The sequence below is a fragment of the Tauraco erythrolophus genome, chromosome 12, assembly GCF_009769465.1.
Source record: "Tauraco erythrolophus isolate bTauEry1 chromosome 12, bTauEry1.pri, whole genome shotgun sequence".
Classification (NCBI taxonomy): domain Eukaryota; kingdom Metazoa; phylum Chordata; class Aves; order Musophagiformes; family Musophagidae; genus Tauraco; species Tauraco erythrolophus.
Window position 1 is genome coordinate 14,230,778 of NC_141476.1, and position 12,100 is coordinate 14,242,877.

At 40.4% G+C, this 12,100-nt stretch overlaps 1 protein-coding gene across 1 annotated transcript in view; it reads left to right on the forward strand.

Moving 5' to 3' along the window:
- The first annotated feature begins 246 nt into the window (after positions 1-246).
- The window catches only part of IL17RD (interleukin 17 receptor D), a 49,519-nt gene continuing 37,665 nt past the window's right edge, over positions 247-12,100 (forward strand). The window contains exon 1 of the mRNA XM_086619095.1: positions 247-378. Within this exon, the coding sequence (XP_086475221.1) occupies positions 247-378 (132 nt within the window). The remainder of the gene's footprint in view (positions 379-12,100) is intronic.

The window sequence follows — 12,100 nt, forward strand, 5'->3', positions numbered from 1 at the left end:
TGCGCACGTGGAGAAAGCGGCAGAAGCGTGCCCGGCTCATTCCCATTGTTCCTATTCGCACAGGCTGCGGCCGCGGCTGGAGAGGGGCAGAGCGGCCCCCCTGCGGGGGCGGAGGGGCCGCGCGGGGCCCGGCCGAGGAGCAGCCCCCCGCCCCGGCCCGGCCCCGCGCATGCACACAGCGGCGGGGGGAGCCCTCCGCGCGGGGCTGCCTGCGCCAAACGGGCGCTGCTGGGCTGGCCGCGCACCATGGCAGCGCGGCCGAAGCTCGGCTCCTTCCTCTTCGTGCTCGCCGCCTGCTTCGGTGGTCACCGGCTCGCCGGGGCGGCTGGAGGAGCCGGCGGCAGGAGGGGGCCGGCGGCCGATGCGTGCGGAGGGAGGGTGAGTAGAGCGGGTGTTGCTGGCGGGCTCCCCCCGCGGAGCGGGGCTCTCTGCGAACCCGCGGCTCGGGGGGAGATGCCGAGGGTTTGCCGACCTCGGGCCCGGGCGCTGGCCCGCGGGCGAGCGGCCGTGTGAGCCCCGCAGGTGGGACGGGCGCTTCCGCGGGAGCGGGCGGCCGGTGAGGGGAAAAGCGTGTTCTGCAGGTAATAGAGCTGCGCCGGGGCTCTGCGTCTGGTAGTTAATTTGCGGCCGGGAGAGCGGGTGGCATTTCCCGGGAAGGGATATTTATTGGTTTCTCGCCGGAGGGAGGGAGAGAGGGAGGCATCTTGTGAGCGGCGGGTGTGAGGAGGTCACTCAACAGGTCTTCCACCACCAGCGCTCTCCCCTGCCTGGAGCCGACCTGCGCGGCCAGAAGGATGAAAGCGATCGCTTGGGCTTTGTTATTTTAATGATTCGGGGCTGGCCTGGGGTCTGAGCTTCGGGCCTGATCGTTACACAGAGGATGTAGGAAATTTGCGAGAGGGGGAAGGGGGAAGAAGGTGATAAACATTTTGTTACTGGTCTTTGCCTTTTGTTCCTGCTTCTGGTGTGTTTTCCTGTCAGACTTTTCTTGATTGCTTTTCCTTTTTTTTTTTTCATATTTTTGAATAACTATTGAGTTGTGTGTTTTAGGTTTGTGGTTGTGTGTGTGTGTGGTGTTTTTTTTTTTTTTTCTTCTGTGTGTTTTTTTTTTTTTTTCATTTCTCCTGATGTCCAGTTGCACCGTGATCCAGCAACACGGGAGGGAACACAACTGACTTTCATTGCTTTTCCTTTTTGTTAGACTGTCACTAAGGATTTTCTTGGTTTCAGATCAGATCCTTTGAGAACGGTACTGCAACACAGTTCAGAAGTTCGTCGGGGATAGTGTAAAAGGGCGAAAGCGTTGGGAAGTGTGTAAAAGAGTCTGGAAAAACAAACTTCAAACCCTGAGAAAGCTTAAGATTTAAATCTTTGTGTTGGAACTGTTGAAGGTTTTGATTCTCCTATTAGGTCTTTTTAACTGAGAACTAGGAAGAAAACGTTTTGGCTCAGTATGTCTATTGTATGTTTCACCAGACGTAGGCAGGGTGCTCCACATGCTCATAACGACCATTCTGTATGTTTCTGTCAAGTTTTGCATCAGCTGTTAAGTAAATTATCACTATTAAAAGTCGTGACATTTGCTTTGTGTATTTTAACGTTTATAGAAATATGCAGATGCAGTTTGTATTGGATTTGGTTTTGCTTACCTAATTAAAGTCATTGTATGTATTAAACCTGAATGTACCACAATATAATTCTTTTAATACAGTTACTTTGACTGGCTTTTAGATCAGTAAAAATTACACTCTTTCTATTTAGCATAAAACCCCCATTGTCTTTATTGCTCACAACAAATGTAACATTTCAGCTTATTAAATATTTGTACTAGTTTGCTTTTATTTTATTTTCAGCTTCAAGTTCCGACTTTCCTAGCCAATTTATTAGCTATCTTGTCTGATTGTTTAGTTATAATTTCATAGGCTGGTTTTGTAATACCGATTTTATGATTGCCTGCATAATCGTGGCAGGGCAGCATTTATTAGAGTAACGACTGCAGGATGGTACCCATTGTCTCAGTTATGTGATATTTATCTTGGTCTGCATGTAAGTTTTGAGTAGACTTGACATACTATTAAATGACTGATGGCCCCTCTAACACATTGTCTGCTCTGGAGCAGAGCTGCCTTTGAAGTAGTACCCTGTAGGAAGTAAAGAGACTATTTGCTCTATTAAAATTCCTTGGTATTTCCTCTGTTTAACCACAGGCCACTTCCCCTCTGCCACTCTAAACACTGCAGGGACACTGACTGATTGAAAAGACACAAGCCCTGAAGTAATTGTATCCTATTCAAATAGATATTCTTATTGCGGGTTGTTTATAAGTAGTGTCTAATTAATGTATGTTAAGGACATGAATAAATCTTAGCATTTTATATAGAGAAAGACATACAGTAAAAAAGGCTAGTATGCATTACATGAAGCACTTGCATTGAGGTCATTTTCTATGGCATAAATAAACAGTCTAGGAAAGTATCAGTTCACTTTCAGTAGTTGTTTAAGGAGAAGTAAAATGTAGAGAGCCGGGTGTTTGTGTGTACATTTAGATACACACACACACACACGTTGGATTTTTTCCTCTGCTGAAACCGTGAATGTGTGGTGTGCTCCCCACCCTTGATGAGTCTTTTCTATTGTTTGAGTGTTGTTTTTGAAAATCTGCGTTCCGTCTTGGTACGTTTATACAAGTAATGCTTGTTTTCCTTTCACTCTACAAAATACAGTTTTAAATTTCTTCAGTATTTTGTGACAGTAAAAGCTTGATGAGAGCATTTTATTGGACTATGGTTAAATGAATGTGATGATGAAGTATTGGATATTTTGATTCATGGCTCCTGAAATTATTCTTAATAGCTAAAGTTTTAAAAACTGAAGTCTTTAGATGTGATTTTTTTTTTTACAAAATATATGCCTATATTAATTGCTTTCTCTAGTAATACTTTGGCATTTGTCTTGCAAGCTTAACATATATCTGCAGCAGGAAAGCTGTTAATATCAGGATGAGTAACAACATTACTGCTTTTTTGGAATTATCATTGATTTCAGTGGATCCAGGATTTTAGAATTTGGATTGACTTTGCTAAGTCTAGGATTTCTTTCATTGATGTTTAACAGAAATTTTAATGTATTCCTACACTTAGTGCTATTTCAGGTTAAGGTAGAACGTTTGCTTAAAGCAGAATAGTATTGCAAAGTAGCTTTCCATATGGATGATCTTACTACATCATATGCATACCTTTATCCAGAAAAAAAAAATCAGGGAAGGGCCTCTTTTTATCTAGAATAAGTATGTCCACATGGGGAGCTATACTGGAAAAGTAATTTCTGATTTTTTTTTTTATCATCCTATAAACAAGCCATGAAGTGTACAGGGAAGACAGACTTGGGCTCTGATGTTGATTTGAATATATTTCAGATTCATTTATTCGGTGTTAAACACATGAGCAACTTTACTCTCAAGTTGTTTTGTAGATTCTAATGGGACTACACACATGAGTAATTTTTTTCGTATGTTTAATTCCTCTGAAGTTCCTGGCACTGAACCATGTTTGGTCTAAAGCTGGAATTTTCTGAGACTGTATGGTGAGAAAGAATAAATAATACAGCATTTTAGCGAACCTCTTTTCCACAAACATCCCCCCCTTGTTAGCAGAGACTTGTACCTTCCTTTGCTCTGCTAAGCAAAGCTCATCAAACCTAATATTAGGAGACTCTGTTCCTCTGCATTCTCTCCTGAAATGCTCTCTGTGTCATCTTCTATGCTCTTTATTCAAGGAGCTTTCTATTTCCTTTTCTCTTTCATAGCAGAGGCTCTGAAGATCCCCATTTCCTATCGTTCCACTATCAGGAGCTCTGCCTGTCTCATTATTCTTCAGGCTCATGGTGCTGTGTCCATATGTTTATTTCCTCAAGCATCCCTCCCAACATGCACTCATTCTTCTCTACAGCTAAGATTTTTCTAAGCACAGAGCTAAGTCATACTGAAATAATTTTCCCAGCTAATTACATGTTTTGGGAACTTTAGGAGGAAGAATACCTTGTAAAATGGTAAGAAATAACTTACCAGAGTTTAAATTTCCCCCTTTATTTCTTATTATTTTCCTACAACAAAATCAGATTTCCTCTTGCAGAGTATTTAAAAATTTTGAAGGGTATTGGGCAGAAGACAGACCTGAGATGAAGCATGGCAGGTGTTAATGTTTGCCATCAGGGGTTCTTTAATCTATAGACAGTTGCAGAGCTGGTCGAAAGCTCTGCGGACCAGATGCCAGCAGTTCTCTATCTTCTGTTTTTTCTGAGTATTTAGAATCAGTAGATTTCCCTCCGCTGACACACAGAACAATGTGATAGCATTTTAGAATCTATTAGATGTGTCATTTAAAGCTTAGTGCATTTCTCTGATGAGATACAATGCAACATGTTGTGTGCAAGGCTTTGCAAGCATGGTCAGTCATGCAGGTAGGCGTGTGTATTTCTCCTGTTTAGTTTAGGATTCGGCTTAAAGATCACTCCCAAGTGGGTTTTCTGAGTTTAATTTATCAAGTAATGCAGCAGAGAACGTGACCCCATTCTTACTCTAGTGTCAAAAAGAGCTGATGACAGTCTGCCTGTTTAAGTTAATTTGAAAGTGCACAAAGTAGCCCGAGTGTGTTAATGTTTAAATAAGCAGCTGGATGAACTCTGAGGCTTTGCAGTTTAAACGCTGTGTTTTCAGAATGAGCATTCAAACACACAACCTAGAGAACAAAACTATGGAAACATACACCTGCATGCATAATTGAAACTAACTTTCAGTATTAACAACAGAAATGTAATTTCCTTGTATGTTTGTGTGAAATTGGGAAATTTTAATATGATGCTAATTCATAAGCTGTTAATTTTCTGCAGCTGAAGTCTCTTAGGACTGTTACAGATTTAATTAATTTCCTTTCTAGATCGTGTCCCTTAGTTTAGATACTGAACTCCACTCCCTGCCTTACTTCCCCCAAAATCTGCTTTTTAGTAAGTAGAAGTGTAGTAACTACTGTATCAGAGTTGTTCTTAAATACGTGTCTCAAGATTTTAAATGAACAAGTTCTGCTTTAATAGATTAATGCTTTATAGTCCACTGGTGAAAAGATGTTAAGCAGTCATGATTAGACGATACTAACTTTTCTTTAGTTAGGTATTTGGTAATGTTAATATAACATGAATGTTACTTAATTAAAACTGCAACATTTAAAGGATGTTTAATAAGGACCAGCTGTCTTTTCCAACAGATCAGTCTAGTGATGATGAAACAAAGCTTTGATGTGAACTTGCCTGCTTGATTCTGCTCAAAGGCTGAATTTTACCCATAAATTTAGCGCGGTTTTTTAGAAGCAAACAAAATGACAGGAGCGTGAAGTATTTTGAAAAGTTAAAATATTTTTTGTTTTTAGCATATATTGCTTTGGTTTTATATATGCTGCTACCAGTATAATGAAGTGTATTGGAAATAACTTTTTTTTTTCTGCAGCTTTAGGTTGATGCTGATGTTTCTATACTATGTGTCGTTTTTACGTTTAAAACAGAACATTATGCATAAATACATCATACCTAGAAAAATGCATAAAAGTTACATCAAATATGTGGATGTTTATCTCATTTTCTCTATATTATTTATGAAAAAGTATTTTAGAGAAGTGCAAGTTACAGTAACTTAAAATAAGGAACTATGACTAAATCAGTATATATTAAGTACTTAATTTTAGGTTATGGTAATGTGAGACTTTATTTAAGGCTCAAACTTTAAGTGTAAGCTTGAAAAAGGATTTTATCCTTTTATGCGTATAGTATTCCAGCTCTCCCCAATAGGAGTCACTCATTTTGACACCCAAAACTTCTACATGATTTTCTCACAAAGATTTGACCAGATAAATACTTAGTACAGTAGTGAAATCAGGCTTATGCCAGTAATGGAGAGATTCATTTCTCTAGTTTTACTGCAATATTTATTTAACAGAATCATACATATTATCACTTTGATTATCCAAAATTCTGCCAGCCAAGGCAGGGTATAAATGTGTATTTTAGCATGCACGAACCTATTTTACTTAATAAATTGTACTTTCAGCATCATATGTAAAATATGATTTATGGATTTTTTAAAAAGTATTGGTGACATCTGTAGATTGGAGAAGATCCCCCTTATCAAATGGGCGTAGCGGTATAAAACAAGCAGATGTGATTTTTGGAAGTGGGTCAAACAATGTAGGCAATAACTATTAAGGAATAGAGGAAAGTACAGTTAAGAAATATTTCTTAAACAACTTGAGTGGCTGTCCAGTTTTCTCTGAGTCTATGCATATCAAGCGTTCTGTCTTACAAATACAAACTTATTGTTTGCCACCAAAACTCAGAAAACTATCAGTGAACCTGTTTCTAACAAATACCTAAACTTTTAATGCTGTATTTTCTAAAGTTCACAGGTGCTTTATAACTGCAGGTTCTTAGCTGGTTTGGGGTTTAGCCTGTCAGTGGTGGTTTTACATCTGGCTTAAAACCACTTTGAACACAGACTTTCTTGGTTGGCGTGAGGGCCTGAGTTTTATTTTTAAAAAGGGCTTGGAGTCACCGACTTCACAGTGAAGATACACCTGGTGACACTGTATCTGTGAGTTTTTGCTGAGTCTTCTAGTAGCACCGGCTTTCAGCGTGTCTCTGCTTGCCAAGCTTTCCGTCTTACAGATGGCTCCGTTTGCCACCAGCACTGCGAAGGTGAGCTGGCGCCTGGTGCCTTAACCCCTCTGTTCATGGGGCCTGTTCTGTTTGGTAGTATCAGCCACATACCCCTAGGAGATGCTGTCCAAATGCCCTGTGTCTTGGCTGAAGAATAGCAGTGGGCTTCTGGTTAATTTATGGTGTGACTGCAATGAAGAACGTGATTCTGAGGAAAGAAGCTGACTGTGATTTATTTAACATTACCGGAGAAATTGTCGAACGTCAGTTTAGCTAGACCCCATCTAGCAGAAAGAGCGCTAAAAAGTGAAACATTTATGATAAGGCAAGTTAGAGCAGCTGCCAGTCCAGCAGTAACTGCCAGTCATACCTGTGCAGAGTTTGACTAAATTCTCATCCCTACCCAAAGTACAGTCTTTAGACTTCCAAACAGGGCAGAGGCAGAAGAGGTGGAAACGGCACCAGAGGAGCCCATTATGGTAAGGGCAGAACAAGATGAGGCACAGCTGATGGTTCTGGAATAAGTTCTAGAACAGGTGACCTGGACAGATAAACCAGAGGATGTTCTAAGAACACATCTTAGCGATTTGTTTTTAAAAGAAACCCCAACAAAACCAAGAAACTTCAGGAACCCACTGAGGAAGCCTCACAGAAGCAGTTTCCAGACCATGATAAGGAAAATTGCAGATTAGCAAGAAGTTTTTTATGTTAATAATGACGTTTTAAAAGGTAATATAAGCATTAGCGCATGAAGCCACATGTACAAGTCACATCATTGTTCTAGTCCTCCTGTCACCTCTCACCACTGTATGGATAGATTCCAAGAGTGTGAGGGAAATTAAATGAGCTGGTAGGGATTTGTTTTCTCAAAGTTTGACTTTGATTATTAAAAATAATTAAAGCTTGGATTAGAGGTTTAGGAAGCATCAGCACGTTTCACAAGATACTGTATTCATTGGAATTCTGTCTCACTTGAAGGCTCCTACAGTGTTATGTCACTACTGGCTTTGAAGAATTGTTCGTTTTATTATTCCTTGGGCTGATAATGGTGCAGAAGTCCCATGGGTATGCCAGAACACTGCCTCTTGGTACTCTGTTCTTGATGCAGCATTCAGGTGGTAAGGGGATAGCAAAAGGAAGCTAATTCTGTGGCTGGAAAGTGTCTGCATCCTAATCTGGTATCCTGTTCAATGGTCACCCACATTTTTCCTCACCTCTTGGCTGTTGATAAGGATTTTTCACACATTTGAAACTCCAAATGCTCTGTCAGATTCTAGTAAAGGACACATACTAAGTGGTAGTTCTGTACCTTTTAAGCCCCCTTCATTCCCTGGTAGGCTCTTTAGGCAGTAGATGATGAATGTTTTCAAACAGGTGGATTAATTCCTTCTATTGGGTTAGAAAAGTAGTTGTCTATTCCTACCAGAGCTATCCAGTACATTAAACTCTGTTCCTCCTTCCACCTGAGTTAAACAATCCATTACTGACCCTAGATGAGTTCCTTGATCTATAATGACCAGGTTGGAAGAGTTAAGTATGAAATCCTCTTCCTAGTGTGCTATCAATAATTAGGGCTGAAATAGTGTCTAGCAAAGCCTTTTGAATAGGTTTATGTAGAGATGAAGTAAGGAGTACAACAAGATTAATTTTAGTATCAACCTGCAGGTGTGCATGATGCTGAACATAAGGGATAGAGATTGTTTACTTTTAGATGACTAAGGAATCCTTGTTCTTCCATTTCACTGGTAGGACACTGTACCTCTGAATAGCCATCAAGACGTTTTGGGAGAGGGCTATGCACTTCTAGGGCAGGTAGGAAGAAAAAGGCTGATAGCTCACCTACTGCATGAAAAACACATTGATGCTGTCTGCAAGACAAGTGAGCAATGTTTTCAATAAAGTGTCAAAATCTATCAGTAGTACATAAATGGATATTGAACATACAGAATTATATCTCATAGCAATCTGTTAGATGCATCTTATAATCGTTCTTCATGTTGCCTCTTAAGTTCAAAGCTGTAGGTGCATGAGTGCCTTTTGTTTTTCTTAAAGATCTGGTGATGGACTGTTATTCAGCAAGACAGTACATCTGTTTTGGTGCACGTGACATGCTGCTTACTCTAATGTGCTCAAATAAATGTGAGAGGTAGCTTTGTACTAGGAGTTTTCGCACTAGATCAGGTGTCATGTCGCTTCTTGCAGGCCTGAAAGCATGAACTGAGATGTATATTGTAGTTAATTCAACGCAATTAGAGTTGTGTGTCCATGAGTCGTCTGAATCAGATTTGTACTGCTTGGTGATCTGACAGTGGACAGAGGTGGCTGTGAAGTGATGACCTCTGTGTTGACAGATGCACCTTCTTGTTGGTGGCACGGAGTCTGCAAGCCAGCAGTCTTTGAGTCTGTACCTCTGCACCTGGCCTTTCCTCCACTGATCTGGTACTGAGCACAATGTGTCGCAGTAATGCAGAGGTCGTTGTGATGTCTCCAAGGGAAGTGCTGTTGAAACGTGTCTGTTTTCTGTAACCTTTGCATTCTGATGATCTAACATTGAAAGTACAAGCTCCTACTGTGCTGGAACCCTGGCTTGACAGAGACTGTAAGGGACAAATGAGGACCACACAGAGTTCAAAGGCCTCCAACTAAATGTGTGTATCAGGTCGTACGTTACTATAAATGATGGGTATTGCACTAACAACTAGATACCGTCAATCAAAGTCTTGAGTTTGCTATGTGGAAGAGGTGATAGGCATGCAGTTCTGCTTGGAGCTGCATGTTCTGTGCTTACAGGTTTCCAAATAATTGATTTCTATCAGTCTGTCTATATGATTCTCTTACCTCACAAAGTGGTATCTAATAATTATTTCTATACCCACTGTAATATGGTGATGCTGGATTTTCCTCGTGGTTGGTGGGCAGAATTGGATTTTAATTTCTGACCTTCAATATGTTCTCTGCTCCTGTATCAGTGGGAGGGACTAGACACTGCCGATCTTACTTCTGACCACATTCAAATCCAGCCAAGCAATCAGTGACTTCTCTGACTTTTTTTGTATACGGCTGTGGGAAAATTCCTGGTTGGCTGGCTATGAATTAATGAAAATCCGTAGAATGCTTCACTAATGATAGCTCCTGTGGCTTTAAAAATGCTATTCGCTGTTTTAATTTGAGGGAGGTCACAGAGGTTTACAGAAACTAAGAAAAGAAAACGTAACATCTGGTTGTGCTCTGTTGATGACTGCTTTTGTGTGAAGAAAAGTTATGGCGTCTCCTCGGCATCAAACACATTCAAGGTGATCCTTTCTAAGAACTCTTCGCAAGAATGCTTTCCACTCAAACTGGGTTTTCTAATTAATTTTGCTTTGTATTTTCAAATGAAGGGTTTTAGTCCTCCATGGGAATCCCAAACTCATAACATTGTCACTTAAAATACACCCTACCTTTATAAAATAAAATATTTTATTGAGTTTTGTATTTATAACATAAAAATATTCATGTATGTTACTAATCTTTTTCTTTGAAGTTGTAGAACTCCAGGGTTAAAACAAGCTACAGGGTTAGATTCTGGGATTCATGAAAGAAAATTTTTTGTGTTTGCATATCCATAGTGAAGCTCAGTTTTGACTATTTGCACATAAAGTTCCAAAGAATAATCTGATTTGTAGAATTCCCCTTTTAATAATTTTAATCTTACAGGCTAAAAGAGAATTTTTTATTTTTTTTTTAAATAACGCAGGTTAAAATTCTGTGTGAATTTAGTTTAGCTAGTAGGAAGGTGTGATATGAGAATATTTAGGTCTGAACAGTAAATCTTCTAAATTGTTAAAACTAGAAGCTATCAGCTGCTTAAACGTCTGTATTCCAGGTGTGGCTGGTCTGGAATCGGAAAGCGTGAAGAGATAAAACTTTAGAGGCTTTTAATAGTCACATTATTTTTTTATTTTATTCAATAATTTGAACTGTATGCAGGCCTCTATTTGTGGAAACACCACCCCAGTCTGTTTTCCTTTTAAACACAGAATACTAAGGGTTTTGTTGGATGATTTTGTTTCTGTTGTTTGTTGTTTTTGTTTTGTTTTGTTTAAAAAGTAAAAATCCTACCTGTTAAAATCAGTGTCAAAACTTTGACTTCCCTTCTGGTGGGATTTTCTTTTATGCCTCAAGTGGCTCCGTGCTTTGTGATTACCAGGCACTGGACACTGAGACTGACTTCAGTGCGAAAGCTGGCTGCTTTGCACACTTGAAAAACAAGCCTCGTGGCTGCTTCTTGGTGTGGATGGGAATATTGCTACCCACCAAACCAGGGCGCACGTTCAGAATGTTCTTCACTTCCACAGTGACGTCCTAGTGGAGAGTTTTTGGGTGCATCTTCTGAACAAGGGCAGTGCCGCAAACAGCCAGGCTCGCTCAGAGCCGACCGGCTGAGTACCAGAAGCAGGACAGCTGTGTTAGTGGGGCATCATATTTGTGTTTGATAGAGTTTGGTTTTTTTTTTAGTGTGCCAGAGTAACTTTGAATGCAGCTGCCCAGACGATGAAGAATTCCATCCCTTTCCCCCGTCTGAGCTATTCAGGTGCCAGTCTGTATCTTGTCTCAAAGCCCTTGTAAAGCCGGTGTGCACTGTATTCCTCCAGTGTCTGTGGGGATCAGTGTTATCTCTCTGCCTGGGCTTGTCCCTGATTATAGGCAGGAGTAACAAAATGAGGATAGAAGTTGGAACTGGTAAGTTGTGCAATTTACTGTAAGGGTAAAGGCTGCTCTGTCTGGATGAGCTTTAAATGTGGTGTGGGAATGGGGCGTTGCTGAATCGCAAACCTTTTTAGCAAAGTTTTCAAGCTTGTGCTGGGCTTCCCCTTGAAGTCTTAGAAATATGGGGTATAAATGGGTGATTTAAGCTTCTCCCTATAAGTGTGAGCAGATTCTTAGAAGCTTGGAGTGGGATTCTGAAAAAGAATGGAGTGCCCTGACTCCTACTAACTTTGAATGGGATTTATACTCTTTTGTGGCTTAGGGTGTAGTTACATTTTAGATTGACTCAGCAGTGAAGCTGGTGAGTGAAATTTTCACTCCCATTGCCTTCCTCCCACTTTGGTGTTGCTGTTTACCCTTCCCTCCCCACCTGTTTTAATCCGTGTTTGTGAGCTGCATTGTAAATTCTATTATTCAAACAGTTTGAATTGAAAGTATCTTTTTTTTTTTTCATTTTTTGTTTCGCAACCAGAGTCATTTCAATGACATGGATAAAGTGAGGTCCCCAGCAGTTGTGTTAAGTGGATGTTCAGAAGTGGTGAACTACAGCATGAAGGAAGAGCCAAAGACTGGACAGGGGAGTCAGGAAATCCCTAAGCTAATTTTGTGATTAAGTCAATGTTCCATGTAACTATTCAGACACTTTTAAAAT